Genomic DNA, 19,877 nt, shown 5'->3' with positions numbered 1-19,877 from the left:
ACAGGAGATCTCGTATGTGGCCACAGATGGCAGGTTCTCCCACTGTAAAAATACAGACAAAGCACATTTTAGGTTTTTAACAAAAAGTACAGTCAAGAATCAAAGCCATATCTGAGGAGCCAAAAGGACAGAAACTGAGAATTCAGAGCTTAGATTAATATAATATTTACTATAATTTTCAGTCAGATAGTCTTCAAAACGTGTTAAGAATATTGCTATAAAAAGGCCTCTAGGTAAGTGTTGGATCGCAGTTTGCAGAATATGTTCAGCATTTTTCAATGTGAATGCAGTTGTTCCGAGCCCTGGAGGATTCATTCTGATTGTCCCATGAATACATACCTCACTCTTTCATGTTGAGTCTTTAAATGAAGTGAGGCGAGGCTTTACAGGACCAGGCTCCACCACAACATGTTTTCATCACGTAATTGTCCTGGAAAATGAAGAAAGCAGATTCAACAGAAATAACTACAGCAGTAGGGCAGGCCTTATGTATCATGTACAAGTAACTGTACTAATATTCTCCATTTTATCATGGACTTAATTGGACTTTGGAGTGAAATAAGAGACTGAAAGGATCAGTGATTCCAACTCACACCGAAGAGACTTATTCCAGCAATAATAAACTATTAACCACAGTTTACTGCAGTGAACAACCACAGACTGTAAAAACAACAGAGCTGTTCACAGTGGCACTCTTTAATTTACTTTTTTGATTGGTTTGCGCTTTATTATAGCAACAACATTTGACAAACTTTGATAGGTTCAAATGTCAACATGCTTAAACATCTTTTTGGTGTAACTAACTGGTAAAGTTATTTGCTATTATAATTTCTAAAGCAAATCAGACAAATGGGGAACTACATCCAGAATGAGAACAAACTACGAATTTTCTTCGGGTCATACATGCAACGTGAGGCACAACACGTGTGTCGCTCCCTCAGGCATTATTTGTATTAGCATTATACTACACAATAAATAAGAATGTACTCACGAGTAGGACAACCCCCTGGCTGCCGTTTTAAGAGTCTTTGCCTGGCGTAGGTCTGACGATCTTTGAAGAAGAGTTCGCAGAAGTTTGCAGTTCATTTTCCTCGCTGTCCAGGGAGTATAACAGGTCTATGGTCCAAATCCACTCGTTTGCGATCTTCGTGAGTGTTGCCCACTCTGCTCGAGTTGTTCTCGCTGCAGAGGATCTAAAGTTTGCCTTCAGAAAGCTGGATTTTCTTCACGATAGTAGCTAACAGCTGCGCTGTCAGTGAAGGCGCTCCTCTGGGCTGCGTGTTTACTTCCGGGTTGCGGTGTCAACGCGATGCGCCGATTGGTCAGAAGTAGGTCAGGTGACCCTAAAATCATACGCGCCAGAAGAAAATAGTTCCCATTTCACGCTCGAATTTCTCAAAAACTGCAGGGTTTCTGCATGTGGAAACTTTATTTGACCCCTTTTGTTTTATATAGTTTCAGAATATGCAAAGAAATTGTATTTCTGATTTCCTGGAACAAAACTTCACGCTAGAAAAGCTAGCCAATGGCCTATATCAGGTCCCGTCAGGAGGGTGTGGGGGGGAGGGAGCTTGATCGTTTCCTGGTCCAATCAGGAGGGGAAGGATTTTTTTAGGAATCTTTAATTTGTTACTATCATTTCCAATGGGTGGCGCTGTGATGGGCGTGACCATAGGTAGGCAGACAAATGAGAGCTAACCCCCTGTCCTCTCGCCCCTCCGCAGTATCCACGTGCATCTCCGCCTGCAAGCGTACGGCCCCTCCCCCGGTGCCCCCGCGGACCACCTCCAAACCCTACATCTCCGTGACGGTCCAGAGCAGCACCGAGTCGGCTCAGGACACCTACCTGGACCGGGACCGCGAGGAGGGCAGGAGGTCGGAGGTGACCAGCCAGTCCAGCCAAGCACAGAGCAACTCGTCCGACAGCCTCGACAGCACCTGCGCCAACAGCCTGGCCCGGGGCATCGCCAAGCGGCCGCCACAGATCACCGCGACCACCCGGGAGCACAGGTACGAGCAACTTTGCCAAAGCCCGCCCCCCGAAAAAGGTCCTCGTCCAATCACAACCAGTCATTCTCAGGGTCTCCTGCCATAGAAACAGACGAGGGGGAAAATAGAATCTTTTGGGAAACACAATCTTCCACTCTTTTTAGCCATTTTCTGGTGGAATATGAACTTATTTATCACATACAAATAAAGTCAAGTGTAAATCGGGCCCATATGGATATTTTCTCACAGCAGATTGTTCAGTAGAAGTGAAAAAATGGCAGTTGTAGCTAGTGCTAGCTAACCGTTAGCTTTAGCCCGATGCTAACATGTAGCATCATGTTAGCATTCTCCGTTATTTATGTATTTATGGGATGTTGAACCACTTTGCTCCTCCCCATGTCTTTGTATCATTACAGATACAGACGGCATCTCTGGAATCGCCCATATATGGTCATTTTTGAAAACAGTTAAGGGGGAAAACAATTTTGAAAAAATGTACATTTTCTCTAATTATTCTAAAACTACTGTAACAAATGTTGAATTATTGACATAGTTTTCTACTAAATAAAGATTCAAAGACATGGGGAGGAGCAAAGTGGTTCAACAGCCCATAAATACATGAATAACGGAGAATGCTAACTTGATGCTACATGTTAGCATCGGGCTAATGCTAACGGTTAGCTAGCGCTAGCTACAACTGCCGTTTTTTCACTTCTACTGAACAATCTGTTGTGACAAAACATCCATATGGGCCCGATTTACACTTTACTTTATTTATGTGATAAATAAGTTGATATTTCACCAGAAAATGTCTAAAAAGAGGGAAAATTGTGTTTCTCTAAAGATTCTATTTTCCCCCTCGGTGAAGCCACGCCCCCTTCTATGACGAGATGCCGTCTGTATCAATTTAGTAGAAAACTATATTCATAATTCTGCATTTGTTAAAGTAGTTTTTGAATAATTAATAATAATAATAATAATTTTGATTTTTAGGCCCGAGCGCCATACATGGCGGTAGGGTCTATTGCTTCTGCAACGCAGGGGGGCACCAGGGTGCGCTTCGATGGCGTACGGAGTGCACAACGGACACGACAGCGACCACCGACCACGACAGACGCATAGGACTCGGCCAGAGCTTTCCGAAAATGTCTAATGTGTAAAAACAGCTACAATGGAAAAACGCCTATATTGTTTTTGCTTTTGCAGAAAAGCCTTCCCGGGGGCTTCAGCGGCCAACCGCGCGCTCCACGTACACGCCAGAAAAAAATGACCCACAACTTTTTTGTGCGCCTTAGCCAGAGCTTTCCAACGGTGTACAGCATGTGGTGGTAACGGCAACGGCTTAGGTTTTTTGGGCAAAAAACGATTATTTTTCTTTCTTTCTTTCTTTCTTTCTTTCCGCCTCTTAAAACTGGATTTTCACCCCCTGAACGTGCGCGAAAACTCAATTAAAAATCACAGAAAATTCCGGTCTGGTGAAAAATTGACGAAAATGTGAGTGTCCAATGTGGGACGTGCAAAATGGCACAACAGCGCCACCTGCAAATTTGAAAAAAATAATTCAGTGACGGAGAGCCTCCACCAACTTGGACACACACTCGCGCCTTTGGGCACAGACATTGTCCAGGTCGTGACCAGCAAAAAACATTATTATGACCCCGCCCCCTGACAAACAGGAAGTCCCCTATTTTGAGTGGAAAAACGAGGAAAAGTCAAATTGCCTCCACGCTGATGTCGCATTTGAACGAACTCCTCCGTGGGCGTTTGTCCGAATGAGCTTCTGATCGCCTCTAACTCATCTACACATGTTGGGGATCAAAAGTTATCCAAATAATTTTGCTACGTTTTGCGGTCTTCGTCCAGTGGAGCCCCAAAGTTGACCTTTATTTTGGCGATTTCTGAGACCTCAATAATGGCCCCCGTTCGCACAAACTAGCTCGGATTATTACCAAAACTCATACACATGTTGCCCCTTCACCCCCGCATACATGACATGAGGTTTGGTGGCAGTGGACCCAACAGCGCCCCCTATAAAATGCATGTTAATGTCATCACTCATTCACTGGGTACGTACCAGAGAGTAATGACCCTGACAGTTGCATGCGCCTTGGTCAGAGCTTTCCGAAAATGTATAATATATGGTATTTCGAGCAACGGGAACCCTTGTTAGGCCCGAGCGCCATACATGGCGGTAGGGTCTATTGCTTCTGCAACGCAGGGGGGCACCAGGGTGCGCTTCGATGGCGTACGGAGTGCACAACGGACACGACAGCGACCACCGACCACGACAGACGCATAGGACTCGGCCAGAGCTTTCCGAAAATGTCTAATGTGTAAAAACAGCTACAATGGAAAAACGCCTATATTGTTTTTGCTTTTGCAGAAAAGCCTTCCCGGGGGCTTCAGCGGCCAACCGCGCGCTCCACGTACACGCCAGAAAAAAATGACCCCAACTTTTTTGTGCGCCTTAGCCAGAGCTTTCCAACGGTGTACAGCATGTGGTGGTAACGGCAACGGCTTAGGTTTTTTGGGCAAAAAACGATTATTTTTCTTTCTTTCTTTCTTTCTTTCTTTCCGCCTCTTAAAACTGGATTTTCACCCCCTGAACGTGCGCGAAAACTCAATTAAAAATCACCGAAAATTCCGGTCTGGTGAAAAATTGACGAAAATGTGAGTGTCCAATGTGGGACGTGCAAAATGGCACAACAGCGCCACCTGCAAATTTGAAAAAAATAATTCAGTGACGGAGAGCCTCCACCAACTTGGACACACACTCGCGCCTTTGGGCACAGACATTGTCCAGGTCGTGACCAGCAAAAAACAAGTGGTTCTAAGTGGTCCCACCCATCCTCCGTGGAAATGGCCAGAGGTCTTAGCCAGGCAGCGTGCTGGCATCTGTAAGAGTTTTCTCTGAAATTCGTCAATTTTCCAAATTTCCTCCTTTATTCACCACGGCTACAGTTTTAGACTCGTACATGTTTATACTACCCCTCTGTCACAGAAAGACGCTTTCATTTAGACGTTTTTGACTCAAAAATCAACTTTTTCTAAAGTTTATATTCACAGGAAGTTCAGTTTACCCGTTTCCTGTCCGTCCCTCTGTGTGTTCCTCATACTTTTTCGCTCACAACCAAATATTCTTTATATCGAGAGTGCTGCTGGGCTGGTGCACCCTCTCATCAAATCTTTGGGCGGTCAGAGGAATTTACCCTAATTAAACATAGTTAAATATAGTAATGCTTAAGCTGTTATTTCCGTTCTCTGCAAATATACAAGTGCAGTCTTCCATAACATTAATGCTAAATTGGCTTTACCATTCACTCAACTTGTGAAGCTCAATTGGTAGAGTGCTGGGTTCCCATATGGGAGATTGCTGGATCAATCCCAGCCATCATCTTTTTTTTTTTTTTTTTTTGGACTCAGTACTTTCTGGTCCCACCCTCATGAAAAATGGGAAAATGATCCTTCTCCTCCAGTGGGGTGCTGTGCCCTAATTTTGGTCTGAGAATTGAGAGAACCCTCACCCTCATCAGGCCCATGCTTGTATGGACTTACATCTCAGTAGTAGCAAGGTTGTCTTCAGTGAATGAGCTAGTCCTAACACAGCCTTCACACTTTTCTTATGCTTTCTTATTTTACATGGACCACTGTACACATTGTCTCAGCCTAAGACCATGAGTGCGGGTGTTTCATAAGATATTTTTTGTTCGACTAAGATGTTGTCTGTGCCTGTATAGTGTCATGGGCAGAGCATTGGGCTTAAAACCAAGAGGCCCCTGGATCAATTCTGACCTTAGCAACATTTTTTTTTTTTTTTTTTTGACCCTTTCTGGGAAGAACATGAATTAACGCCTCTTGTCCCACCCTCATGAAAAATGGGGAAATTATCCTCTCCTCCAGTGGGGTGCTGTCCCCTAATTTTGGCCCAGAAATTTAGAGAAGCCTTGCCCTCATCAGGCCCATGTTTGTATGGACTTATATCTCAGTGGTAGCAAGGTAGTCTTAGATGAAGGAGGTAGCTAGTCCTAACACAGCTTTCACACGTTTCGATTGCTTTCTCCTTTAACATGGCCCACTGTGCATATTGTCTAAGCGTAAGATCAAGTGCAGGACATTTCATAACATATTTATTAGTTCAATTGGTACATCCCTGTGCCAGTATGGTGTCATAGGTAGAGAATTGGGTTCACAACCATGAGGCTGCTTGATCAATTCTGACCTTCACTATTTTTATTTTTTTTTCACCCCAGCACCCACTGGAAATTACATAATTCAGCACCTATGTTCCCACCCTCATGAAAAATGTGTAAAGAACGCTTACAGAATTTGCATAACTAAAGACATGGCAGGATAGTAGGGCAACTATTGAGGCAACACCAGGGACTATGTCGAAAACAATCTAGAAAATGGAGGGGGAAAATTGACCAAAAATTACCTCTCCTCAGGTGCTGGGACCTAATTTTGGAGCGTTATTCTAGAGAATAGTAGCCCACATCATGTCAATGACAGTATGTCGTTATAGCTCAGTGATAGTGTGCTGTTCTCTGGTATAGGAGGTTGCCAGTTCAAACACTGCCATGACAATTTTCCAATTCTTTGTTTTTTCACATGAATCACATATTTTCCAGCCTGATAAAAGTACACAATGAGAACCAAGTAATGTGACACAATTGTGTATTCCCTTCCCCTCTTCACTCGTGCAGCCCATTGCAGAGAGGTGTTCCATTGAAACACCCCTCTGGTTCGTTCCACATTACAGTAAAACGTGTCTTCCTACAACAAGTATGAAAAGTTTGATGCAACGTCTTTTTCTGATTCTCCTGTATCCGTTTGTTATTTTTGATAGACTTACATGACTTTTAGGCTTGTGTTACAAGCTTCATATCTGGAACAGCAGCCAAGGCCAGGGACAGGGGGCCTTCAGGCTGAGGCAACAGTGGGCCAGCACCAAAGCTACTTGGGACAAGAGTGAGGCCGGTGTGTGACAAAGCTCAGGCGAGAGTAGGATGGGTTAGCGACGTCAGACAGTGGTTTGGGTGTGAGACAGAGGCTAAAGCAGGTTTGGGTGACAGCGAACGTGGGCATTCGCAAGGGGGGAGGTCGCCAGGGGCAAGAGCGATCAGAAGGGCTCACAAAGAGCATAGCAATCGGGGGGCTCGCATGGGGCGACAGCGAGCAGGGGCGGTTGCAAGGGGGGGAATGCCAGGGGCGAGGGCCGCACGACGCCGCTTGCGGCTTTAATTTCTAAATTGTTTCCCCCTTAACTGTTTTCAAACATGACCATATATGGGCGATTCCAGAGATGCCGTCTGTATCTATTGGAAATAGTGGAGCACAGTTTGATTTTCCCTTTGTCAAAGCCGGGAAAAACAAACAGAAGCAGCGCCTGCTAACTTGTAAGCCAAGATAATACAAGTTCATCAGCTGTTGTTCCTGCACATCGCTGAAAATATCTGCATGTTTACTTTTTTATTGGTGCGCGAAGCATACATGAGCTAACCGGAAGGAACCAGTGGTGGCTGATGGTCTTTCAAACAGGGGAAGCTCATGATATGTCTATTCTACGTTTTTACACACAGCCCTTTGTGTACATACAAGATTTATTTAGACTTTTGACTCATTCTGAAAATCAAAATGTTAAAGGAATAGGCCACCGTTTTTACATACTGAGATATGTTCTTACCTTAGCTTTGACGAGTTCTTTAGGACCTGTCTGATCTTCCCCCGTGCCTTCAGTCACGTAAACACAGCGCAGACGGCGTTAGCATTTAGCCTCTCCCTCTCTCCTCTATAGCTCCAAAACAGGTCAAGATAGAAGCTAACAAGCTCTTCCACGTTTCCCTATTTAAATATGGTTACGTGAAGTGTTACACTACAAAGTATAATTACACAAAATTAAACAATGTGGATTTTCTAAGCGGATAAAAGGGGGAACTATATTGTAAGGCGTAATAATACCAGGAGTAGTTTGGCATCGGCACAGTAATCTTCACTTTACTGTGCGGATGCCAAACTACTCCTGGTATTATTACGCCTTACAATATAGTTCCCCCTTTTATCCGCTTAGAAAATCCACATTGTTTAATTTTGTGTAATTATACTTTGTAGTGGAACCCCACAGGGGTCGGTACTCGGCCCCATACTATTATCATGAGATTTAGTACCCAAACAACCTCTGTGTTACCTCATTTGTTTGACTATACTTCAGTAAGTGTGGTCACATGTTCCAGCGCCCTCTGGTGGTAATGTTCAATAACGCGTGCTGGACATTACAAACATGTGGAAGCATAAAGGCAGTGACAGTAACTACAGTACACTTGGAAGGCACGGGTCTATTTACATATGTAATGGGAGAATAAAACTGGCCACCATTTTTTCCATTCTGAGATATGTTCTTACCTAAGCTTTACGCGAGTTGATGCGTACCTGTCTGGTCTTTGTGTGTGGCCAACAACATCTTTGGTCTTTTTGCGTGACTGAACGCACACACAAAGACCAGACAGGTACGCATCAACTCGTCTAAGCTCAGGTAAGAACATATCTCAGTGTGTGAAAACGGTGGCCTGTTCCTTTAAGATGCAATGACAGAGCTAGCTAACAGTTGCTAAGGGGGCGGGGCTTCTGTGAAAGGATAATAATGACAAATACTGAAAATATGTCAACTCCAACAACTAGAACTGTGTTCTCTTGCCGAAAGGAGTCTGGTTTAGTAAAAAAAAAAAAAATGCTAGGCTAGGCTAATGGACATTTTAGGTAGTTTTATTGACTTGAAGGTACTTCCAAGGCTAGTTTTTTCCTAGTTTTTACCAAAATAAGGTGGCTAAGTTTGTGCTACTGGTTCACCTCACAGGAGGAGGAACGTTCACACTTTCTCCCTGTGGTTGGGTTAGCTTTCATACACACTTTCATGTATTTTGTTTTAACTTGTACTTCAGGGAGCCGCTGACCCAAAGAGAGGCCAAAGAAGCCATCCCACCCCGGGACAGCAGGGAAGCCATCGCCCCCAGCAGAGCCAACGCAGCCACGGAGACCGGCGAGAGCGGCACCACCGTGCACAGCGATTTCATCAAACCGGGAGCGGCTAAAGCTAGGCTAACAGCTGAGGAGCCGCAGGAAGGGCCGGCTCCACGGAGGAAGCTGTCCTCTATCGGGATCCAGGTGAGCGGGCAGAGGGGCTACCGGGTGTTTGCTGTCATGTGCTTATGGTACGTTTTTGGGCAGTTTCCATCGTCTCCATCTTGTAGAGCTGCTCCAAGCTACCTCATCCACCTCGCCTCTGGTTTGGCTACCAGAGCTTTCCTAGCCTTTCCAAGTAGCCCACCAAAGTGTCTATAGCGAGGAGAGACATTCAGCAAATTGTCACTACTTGCACACCACTGGCTGCACAAAGGCTTTGTTTACATGCTGTCAATATTCAGGTTTCTGAAACATTTGGAATGTTACTTGTAGGGCTGCAACTAACGATTATTTTGTCATTGATTAATCTATCGAATATTTTTACGATTAATCGATTAATCGCTTGGCTGTGAATGGTGTAGGAAAATTGGATTAAAAAAATAAATAAAAATCACATAAAGCTAAAGTGGCGTCGCTTGAGGACGTGTTGATGGAGGAAACTTAAAGTAAATGTTTTTTGGAGGCTCTTGGCGCTAATTCTGCTTCTGATTGGATGAGACACAGACGGATATTTATGAAATTTACAATGTACAAAACACCACAGACCCTTACTACAGTGGTGTAGTCTTCAATTTTCTAGTGGGTATACTGTATTTTTTTTAGCAGACGTGGGGAATAGCCAATTATATGCGCTGAAAAAAAATAGCCCGTCACATACTATTACTAATATTAAATGTATCAGAGAATTAAATAGATTATAAACCAAACTGTGAATGTTATTGAAATAACAAGCAATCGACCTATAGGAATGTTCTAGAAATTCAAAGGCTGTAGCTAGACTATAAGGCTGTGGGACTGAAGCCAAAATGAAAACTTCAATGAATAAAGCCCAGTCTGCTTTCACCAACACCCCCACCAGTCAAACACCGGGCTCTGGCCCTGCAAACTCCCACACGCACAAAACCATGCGCGCTGTTTCTGGAGAAGCACTCTTTTAGGACATTTTTTTTATGAACAGGAGCGCGCGTGGCTCGGTCAGCGCTGTGGGCGGGGCACATCCACCTTTCAGTCTCTGTCAAGCGACAGCTTCAGTGTCTGAGAGTAAAACGCACACTTCGAACAGTCTGCGCGGTCTCTCCCGTGGACTTCAGCGCTCTGTAATGCAGATTGTTTCCCGCCTGCACCTGTCACTGCCTTTGCCAGAGGCCGCTCTCACGCTGCTGCAGGGGAGGGAGAGAAGCGTTCGGCATTGTGGACTCCCAGAGCGGGGATGACCAGGGAAAGCGTCGATTAGCTGAGACGTACGCGACTCCTCCAGCCTCTATCATTATGAGCTATTCTTTTGCGCTCATGTACACCGGAGCTGTGCACAATTGCGCACAAGCACAGCTGAGAGGGAACAGTCGGTCTGTCGGAGGGACAGAGAAAAAGAGAGAGAGAGAGGGATGAGTCTGTGATCTCTCGTTTTCAGGGGAGGAAATAGTTTGTGGTGGAGTTTGTGCTGGTCTCCAAACGGACAAAAACACAAAAATAACACTGCACAAATGAGTGATACGTATCTTTTCCCACTTTGTAGTGGTTACACAGGAATTCTGCAGGCCTTCTAGTGGTTATACGGCGTATACCTGCGTATCACGTAGACTACACCACTGCCTTACTATGACAAACAAAGTAGGTTTTCATCAAAAATATTGTTTAAAAATTGAGTTCCCTCTTAGATTGTAGCCTCCTTCTCTGTTACGGAACATTTTTTGAAGGTTAAATGGTAGCAAAAGTGCATTCGCTTTATACATAATTTGGGCAGTTTGAGAATTTACCGAGGTCCTTGACTTTAAGTATATTAGATTGTAGGAATAACATATTTGTATGTTCCCTGTAACCAACCTTATGGATAATTCTAACAGCTCTTTTTTGAAGAACAGACAATGAATTGAGAGCAGTTTTATAATGGGTTACCCCACGTTTCAGTGCAATACACAGTAAATATGGAAAAACCAATGAGTAATACAGTATGTGGAGTGCTGGTTGATCCCAATAACCTGTTTTGCTTTGTTTAGAACAGCAATGCTCTTAACACTGCTCTTTTGTGGCTCTTTTTTTGCTTTCTCACACTTTTAATTCTCTCTCCCTCTCTCACTCTCTCCTCTCCCTCCCTCTTTCTCTCTCTCTCCTCTCTCCTCTCTCTCCCTCTTTCTCTCTCTCTCCTCCTCTCCTCTCCCTCCCTCTTTCTCTCCTCCTCTCTCCCTCTCTCCTCTCTCCTCTCTACTCTCCCTCCCCTCTTTCTCTCTCCTCTCTCTCCCTCTCTCTCTCTCCTCTCTCTCCCTCTTTCTCTCTCTCTCATCCTCTCTCTCCCTCTCTCCTCTCCCTCCCTCTTTCTCTCTCCTCTCTCTCCCTCTCTCCTCTCTCCTCCTCTCTCTTCTCCCTCTCTCCTCTCTCCTCTCTCCTCTCTCCTCTCCCTCCCTCTTTCTCTCTCCCTCTCCCCCTCTCCTCCCCCTCTCTCCTCCCTCTCCCTCCCTCCCTCTATCTCTCCTCTCTCTCTCCTCTCTCCTCCCTACCCTCTTTCTCTCCCTCTCCCTCCCTCTCCCCCTCTCTCTCCCTCTCTCTCTCTCTCTCTCTCTCTCCCTCCCTCCCTCTATCTCTCCTCTCTCTCCCTCTCTCCTCCCTCCCCTCTTTCTCATCCCTCTCCTCCCTCTCCCCCTCTCTCTCCCTCTCTCTCCCTCTCTCTCCCTCTCCCTCCCCTCCCTCTCTCTCTCCTCTCTCTCCCTCTCTCCTCCCTCCCTCTTTCTCTCCTCTCTCTCTCTTCTCTCTCTCTCTCCCTCCCTCCCCTATCTCTCCTCTCTCTCCCTCTCTCTCCTCTCTCTCTCTCTCCCTCCCTCCCTCTCTCTCTCCTCTCTCTCCCTCTCTCCTCCCTCCCTCTTTCTCTCCCTCTCTCTCTCTTCTCTCTCTCTCTCCCCCTCCCTCTCTCTCTCTCCTCTCTCCCACCCTCTCTCTCCCTCCTCTCTCTCTCTCTCCCTCCCTCTCTCTCCCTCTCACTCTCTCTCTCCTCTCTCCCTCCCTCTCTCTCCCTCTCTCTCTCTCTCACCTCTCTCCCTCCCTCTCTCTCTCTCTCTCCCTCCCCTCTCTCCTCCCTCTCTGTCCCTCTCCCTCTCTCTCTCTCCTCTCTCCCTCTCTGTCCCTCTCCCTCCCTCCCTCTCCCTCCTCTCCTCTCTCTCTCTCCCCCTCTCTCTCTCCCTCATCTCTCCCTCTCTCTCTCCCTCTCTCTCTCCTCCCTCTCTCTCCCTCTCTCTCTCTCTCTCCCTCTCTCTCTCCCTCTCTCCTCTCTCTCTCCCTCTCTCTCTCCCTCTCTCTCTCTCTCTCCCTCTCTCTCTCCCTCTCTCTCTCTCTCTCCCCTCTCTCTCTCCCTCTCTCTCTCCCTCTCTCTCTCCCTCTCCCTCTCTCTCTCCCTCTCTCTCTCCCTCTCTCCTCTCTCTCTCCCTCTCTCTCTCTCTCTCCCTCTCTCTCTCCCTCCCTCTCTCTCCCTCTCTCTCTCTCTGTCCCTCTCCCTCTCTGTCCCTCTCCCTCCCTCTCTCTCCCTCTCTCTCTCTCTCTCCCTCTCTCTCTCTCCCTCCCTCTCTCTCCCTCTCTCTCTCATCTCTCTCTCTCTCTCTCTCCTCTCCCTCTTTCTCTCCCTCTCTCCCTCCCTCTCCCTCTCTCTCCTCTCTCTCTCTCCCTCTCTCTCTCCCTCCCTCTCTCTCCCTCTCTCTCTCCTGTCCCTCTCCCTCTCTGTCCCTCTCCCTCCCTCTCTCTCCCTCTCTCTCTCTCTCTCTCTCTCTCTCCCTCTCTCTCTCTTCTCTCTCCCTCCCTCTCTCTCCCCTCTCTCTCTCTCTCTCTCTCTCTCTCCCTCTCTCTCTCTTCTCTCTCCCTCCCTCTCTCTCTCCCTCTCTCCTCTCTCTCTCCCTCTCTCTCTCTCTCTCCCTCTCTCTCTCCCTCCCTCTCTCTCCCTCTCTCTCTCTCTGTCCCTCTCCCTCTCTGTCCCTCTCCCTCCCTCTCTCTCCCTCTCTCTCTCTCTCTCTCTCTCTCATCCCTCTCTCTCTCTCCCTCTCTCTCCCTCTCTCTCTCTCTCTCTCTCTCTCCCTCTCTCTCTCTCCCTCCTCTCTCTCCCTCTCTCTCTCCCTCCCTCTCTCTCCCTCTCTCTCTCTCTCTCTCTCTCTCTCCCTCTCTCTCTCTCCCTCCTCTCTCTCCCTCTCTCTCCCTCTCTCTCTCTCCTCTCTCTCTCTCTCCCTCTCTCTCCCTCGCTCTCTCCCTCTCTCCTCTCTCTCTCCCTCTCTCTCCTCTCTCCCTCTCTCTCCCTCTCTCTCTCTCCCTCCTCTCTCTCCCTCTCTCTCCCTCTCTCTCTCCCCCTCCCTCCCTCTCTCTCTCCCTCTCTCTCCCAGGTGGACTGCATCCCGGAGGAGTCTGCGCCCCGTGAGCAGACCCCTCCCCCCCTGACGCGGTTCCAGTCCATCGGGGTGCAGGTGGAGGGCGGGTGGCAGTAAGTCCCTTCTCTCTGTCACACGTGAGGACTGCATGTTTATAGAGCTGTGTTCACCGTGTCCCCTCCATGTGAACGTGACGGCCGAAGCATCGCCCCGTGTCCATTCGCTTCCTCGTGCTCTTGGCGCTCACCGCTGCTGTGCGTTTGTGCTCGTGTGGTGCTGTACATGTGAACGTGCGCACTGATGTTCCTGTGTTTACATGGTGTGGGGGCGTGTGTGAGGGGCGGAGCTCGTCTCTGCTTCTGCGGGACAAACATATGTCGAGAGGAGCTGAGTGATGTTACTGTGCATTTACCATTTAAATATGTTCATTATCAAATACATTCAGCTCCTCTTGACAATGGGGAGATGGAGTAGTTAACCTCTTGCCCATAACAAAGCCTTAACAAAGCACATTTTCACTTCTTGAAAAAAGCAAGACGTAAATGAGGATGAAACGCAGCAAAAAAAGCATTTGAAGAGCGACAAAATTGTGATGAAAAAGCAGCTATAACAATATGATGAAAAAAGTGATGACAAATGAGACTGACCTAGAGGCTGTGAGACTGAACTGGAGAAAATGTGCTTTGTTTTGGTGGGAGGTAACAGGTTAGAGGTGGCTTTAGGAGCATTCATTAGCACTAATATTACTAAGTCAGTAAGTAAAGTTGATTTATATAGTGTGTGAGGACAGAGGAGAGACTGGCTGTGCGTGTCAAAAGCAGTCATAAAAGGTATGGAGGCTCTCCGGAGTAGCAAAAATTAAAAATCCTTTATTAATGCATGGACAAGAAGATTAAAAAGGCGATTTTTGTGAATGAAATGACTTACAGGTGTGTTAAAATACCTGAGAGGGCTCATGTGAGGTGTCACGTGACCCAATGTGACAAACCAATACATACACACAATGTACAACATGAAATTATTAAGACATGGAACAAGCCAAAGAGCTTATTGTTACATATGTTAACAGGACATATTAAAAAACATTCACATGCAGGAAAACACATGTGAAAAGTACAATAATAACGGAGCTTAGTATGACCGCACATATAGATACTTGGCGCGGAGAAAAGTGTCATAGAAAGTGGGGGGGGGAATCTATCTCCTCATTGAGGCCCGGGGGGTCGGTGGCTCGCAGAGCCTCGATCCAAAAAGTTTCTCTCTGTAGGAGCCTTTTGAGTCTCCGGTCATTGGGGACCTCCTATCGGCTCTTGGAAGAGCCCCCGTGAGTCTACTACACCTGTTACACCTATGGGACCCAAAGCAGCGCTCATTTTCTATTTCCATTGATTTATATAGTGTTTCACAAAAGACATACAAAGTACAGTCACAAAACATGGTGGTCATGTAGTACAGGAGGGAGCCTCACCATGCAGTGCTCTGAAAGTTAGAATAATATTCGTCAATAACTGATTTTTTTACACTATTTCCCATGTACTAGTAAATATGTTTTCATCCTGAACTCTGAAGAGATTACAGACGGCATCTCTGGGATAGGTTTGGTCACATGACATCACGACATTCTGCAGTGGAGAATTGTATTGTGGTCACTATGGCAATTGTCGAACTACAGATTATTTTGTCTTAGGCTTGACTAATGTCTCTGTCATTACAAGACAATCCGCATGAAACGGAAATTGTTTCAATGTGTCCTCTGGCATTGCATAAACTCACGTCCAGTTATCTTCTATGATGTGTTTACATGCGCTTGAGTATCCAGGTTTCAGCTTCGTGATTAAGCCAGGATACTGTACCATGTAAACACAGTATCCTGGTTTTCCACCATTGCTGACGTACTGAGCATGTGCCAACTTTTGAAACACACATGGCAGGAGCAAAAAACGTTCAGCCGTTTTGTCTGGACCTGTGCTTTTAAAACTTTGTATCTTCAACAAAACATTGAAGTATCCTCATAAAACAGGGGTGTCCAAAGTGCGGCCCGGGGGCCAATTTATGGTGGCCCTCGGCCTCTTGCTGTATCGGTGCACATCACCAGATATGGACCTTTTTATTTGAAATGTAATAATTCTATACAATTCTAACCGAACAACTAACATTTTATTGTGAGACTGAGCTGGCATGAAGGTTTTAAGCTTAAATAGAGGTACGGGGCACAATTTAAACCTCTGCTAGTCGAAGCTTTTGCAGCACTAACTACTGATCTACGGCCCTTCACCCCGTGTACACTTCAATATGCGGCCCCCCATGAAAAAAGTGTGGACACCCCTGTCATAAAACAACTACTTCTTTGCTCCAGGGTGTCTGGGACAGAACTTTACTGTTTCAAGTGCTTCTGTGGATAGTTCTTGTCCCTGTGCTAGAGAAAAGTCATTTGTCATCATGCATTTTAGCTCCTTGTGCAGCTCCTTACCATCAATCAATCAATCAAACTTTATTTATAAAGCGCTTTTCATCCTGAAAGGTATCACAAAGTGCTTTACAGATTACAACATTTAAAACAATGCGCCTGGGACAACCTCCCATAGATATATATTTTATATATTAGGATGAGATAAATAGATTAGTCAGTTAAAAGCTAAGCTAAAAAGGTGGGTCTTGAGCTGCTCTTAAAAACATTTTCGTTCTCTGCAGCCCTGAGCTCCTCCTCAGGTCTGAGCTCCTCCTCAGCCCTGAGCTCCTCCTCAGCCCTGAGCTCCTCCTCAGCCCTGAGCTCCTCAGGTCTGAGCTCCTCCTCAGGTCTGAGCTCCTCCTCAGGTGGTTCCAGAGGCGAGGGCCGTAATATTGGAAAGACGCCTCACCATGAGTCTTTTTGTTGGCTTTAGGAATAACTAGGAGACCCCTGAGGAGGAGCGAAGGGGCCGTGAAGGTTCGTAAGGTAAAAGCACTTCTGAAAGATAAGAAGGACCAAAACCATTAAGACATTTAAAAACCATTAAAAGAACTTTAAAATCGATCCTGAAACACACGGGGAGCCAATGCAGCGATTCTCAAACCGGTGTAATGTGGTCCCGCCTCCTGGTCTTCGCCAGGACACGAGCTGCTGAGTTTTGTAAAAGTTGTAAACCTGAGATCCTCTTTTCGGGAAGAGCAGAAAGCAGGGCATTACAGTAGTCGATACGGCTGGTGATAAAAGCATGCATGAGCGTCTCCGTGTTGGCCCGAGAGAGAATGGGGCGGACTCTGGCTATATTCTTCTTCTACCATATTTGTCACTGCAGACATCATATCCAGAACACTGTCATAACCAGGTCGCTCTCGTGCAAACACACTCTATGAAAGGTCTCCAAAAGTGGCGACAATATTTCAAAACATTTGCATGATGTTGGTCAGTAGAAAGAAGGTTTGTGAATCCGATCTCTTCCAAATAATGATCTGCTTCAACAATTGTGAAAGATGTTTCTCTCTCCTACAGTCGTAATGGCCCCTGACTGTGATCCCTGTGATTCCAGACCGAGCCGCTCCTCCAGCATGACCTCCAAACAGGACAGCGTCTCTGACACTCAGGAAGCCCCGCCCCCCCCATCCAAACCCTCAGAGAAGAAAGTGATGGTCAGCTGCGGCAGCCAATCAGTGACTCAGGACTCTCTGGACCAGGAAGACCCCCCCCCGCCCATCACCCGGCAGATCCTGAACCGGTCGACCACCAGGAGCAGCAGCGAGTCCTTCCCCGAGAGCCTGGACGCGGGCTTAGATCATGGGCTGGACCCGGCGCTGGACCCCTCCTGCCTGCCCCCGCCGGACCCCTGGCTGGAGAGCGGGGTGTCGGGGGGCGGCGGAGGAGCGGGCACGGGGTCGGCGGGGGGGACGCTGTGCAGACGCGACGGGCACTGGTTCCTAAAGCTCCTGGAGGCAGAGAGGGGGAGGATGGAGGGCTGGTGTGAGCAGATGGAGCAGGAGACCAGAGACCACCACCTGTCCGACGAGGGTGAGAGGACTCACTTCATACATTACATACACATGTTCAGGGGCTGAGAAGAGGGTGGGCCAATGGCTGAGGCTGATATCTTAATCTCCCAAAGAGCATACAGACATATAAACATTGATTATTATAGTAAAAGTAGAAGTAGTAGTAGAAGTAGTAGTAGAAGAAGAAGTAGTAGTAGAAGTAGAAGAAGTAGAAGAAGTAGTAGTAGAAGAAGAAGTAGTAGTAGAAGTAGAAGTAGAAGAAGTAGTAGTAGAAGAAGAAGTAGTAGTAGAAGTAGAAGAAGTAGAAGTAGAAGAAGTAGAAGAAGTAGTAGTAGAAGAAGTAGAAGAAGTAGAAGTAGAAGAAGTAGAAGAAGTAGTAGTAGAAGAAGAAGTAGTAGTAGAAGTAGAAGAAGTAGAAGTAGAAGAAGTAGAAGAAGTAGTAGTAGAAGAAGAAGTAGTAGTAGAAGTAGAAGAAGTAGAAGAAGTAGTAGTAGAAGGAGTAGAAGAAGTAGAAGTAGAAGAAGTAGAAGAAGTAGTAGTAGAAGGAGTAGAAGAAGTAGAAGTAGTAGTCGTAGAAGAAGTAGTAGTAGAAGAAGTAGAAGAAGTAGAAGTAGTAGTCGTAGAAGAAGTAGTAGTAGAAGAAGTAGAAGTAGTAGTAGTAGAAGTAGTAGAAGAAGTAGAAGAAGTAGAAGTAGAAGAAGAAGTAGTAGTAGAAGTAGAAGAAGTAGTAGAATAAGTAGTAGTAGAAGTAGAAGAAGTAGAAGAAGTAGTAGTAGAAGAAGAAGTAGTAGTAGAAGTAGAAGAAGTAGAAGAAGTAGTCGTAGAAGAAGTAGAAGTAGAAGAAGTAGAAGTAGTAGTAGTAGAAGTAGTAGAAGAAGTAGAAGAAGTAGAAGTAGAAGAAGAAGTAGTAGTAGAAGTAGAAGAAGTAGAAGAAGTAGTCGTAGAAGAAGTAGTAGTAGAAGAAGTAGAAGTAGTAGTAGTAGAAGTAGTAGAAGAAGTAGAAGAAGTAGAAGAAGAAGAAGACGTAGAAGTAGAAGTAGAAGAAGAAGAAGAAGTAGAAGTAGAAGAAGTAGAAGTAGAAGTAGAAGTAGAAGTAGAAGTAGAAGAAGAAGAAGAAGAAGTAGAAGTAGAAGTAGAAGTAGAAGAAGAAGTAGAAGTAGAAGTAGAAGAAGTAGAAGTAGAAGTAGAAGTAGAAGTAGAAGTAGAAGAAGAAGAAGAAGAAGTAGAAGTAGAAGTAGAAGTAGAAGAAGAAGTAGAAGTAGAAGTAGAAGTAGAAGAAGAAGTAGAAGTAGAAGTAGAAGAAGTAGAAGTAGAAGTAGAAGTAGAAGTAGAAGTAGAAGAAGAAGAAGAAGAAGTAGAAGTAGAAGTAGAAGTAGAAGAAGAAGTAGAAGTAGAAGTAGAAGTAGAAGTAGTAGTAGAAGTAGAAGAAGAAGAAGAAGTAGAAGTAGAAGTAGAAGTAGAAGTAGTAGTAGAAGTAGAAGAAGAAGTAGAAGTAGAAGTAGAAGTAGAAGAAGAAGAAGAAGTAGAAGTAGAAGTAGAAGAAGAAGAAGAAGAAGAAGAAGAAGAAGAAGAAGTAGAAGTAGAAGTAGAAGAAGAAGTAGAAGTAGAAGTAGAAGTAGAAGTAGAAAAAGAAAAAGAAGAAGAAGAAGAAGAAGAAGAAGAAGAAGAAGAAGAAGCAGCTCGTCTAATGGCTGGTTTACACTGTATTTGTCTTATAAGATAATTAGACGTCACATTGCTTGACGTGGGGATTGTAAATCGTGAGCTTCTCTCGTCTCCACCGTGGGATGGATCAAAGAGACAATCATGGCTACGACCAAAGCATGCCGTGTTTATCTGAGAAGTGTGCCACGGGTTTATGTTCACAGAAAAGTGCAGGGAAGGTCGTGTAAAATGTGAAGTCGGAGCCGCTCAGGCCTGGCCTCGGTTGCTTCTGACTCTGGCGGTGTTGACGAGACACTGACAGAGATCCTAGTGACGGCGAGAGGAGGCTCGGTCTGAGACTGCCCTTCCAGAACATCAGACACCGCCTGATGTTGGGCCTAGCCCGTCTTTGGTTGTACCATAGTTCTATTTTAAATCATTGGCCCTGTTTCACTGCACGAACGACAACCTGAGAGTTTGAGCTATGACCTTTCTCCCCAGGGGAACAGGGAGAATACTTCAAAAATGTATTCCATTCCAGAATACTGAATACTTGCCTGAAAATGTATTTTATAATGTATTCTGTTAGTCTGGCCAATCAGAGTACTGTGTTCTGAGTACATTAAATACTTTTTAAATACACAGTATACAGTTTATTGCACTGCCTTTTATTAATGCTTAATTTGCTTGTTTACCTGAATAGGCGGCGTTCACATTTTAGAATGTGATAATAATGTCAGGTGGAGGGCAGGGCCAAGACAACAC

At 45.7% G+C, this 19,877-nt stretch overlaps 1 protein-coding gene across 3 annotated transcripts in view; it reads left to right on the top strand.

The window, feature by feature from the left end:
- Positions 1-19,877, top strand: part of dlgap4b (discs, large homolog-associated protein 4b) — a 100,504-nt gene that overhangs the window by 71,283 nt on the left and 9,344 nt on the right. For all 3 annotated transcript variants that reach the window (XM_079582143.1, XM_079582142.1, XM_079582144.1), the window contains 4 exons: positions 1,725-2,010; positions 8,925-9,147; positions 13,518-13,615; positions 17,012-17,487. In XM_079582143.1, the coding sequence (XP_079438269.1) occupies positions 1,725-2,010; positions 8,925-9,147; positions 13,518-13,615; positions 17,012-17,487 (1,083 nt within the window). The remainder of the gene's footprint in view (positions 1-1,724; positions 2,011-8,924; positions 9,148-13,517; positions 13,616-17,011; positions 17,488-19,877) is intronic.

Source organism: Gobius niger (assembly GCF_951799975.1).
Source record: "Gobius niger genome assembly, chromosome: 24".
In the NCBI taxonomy this organism is placed as follows: Eukaryota; Metazoa; Chordata; class Actinopteri; order Gobiiformes; family Gobiidae; genus Gobius; species Gobius niger.
Note: the sequence above shows the minus strand (reverse complement) of the source record. Positions and strands in the feature narration are given on the sequence as shown.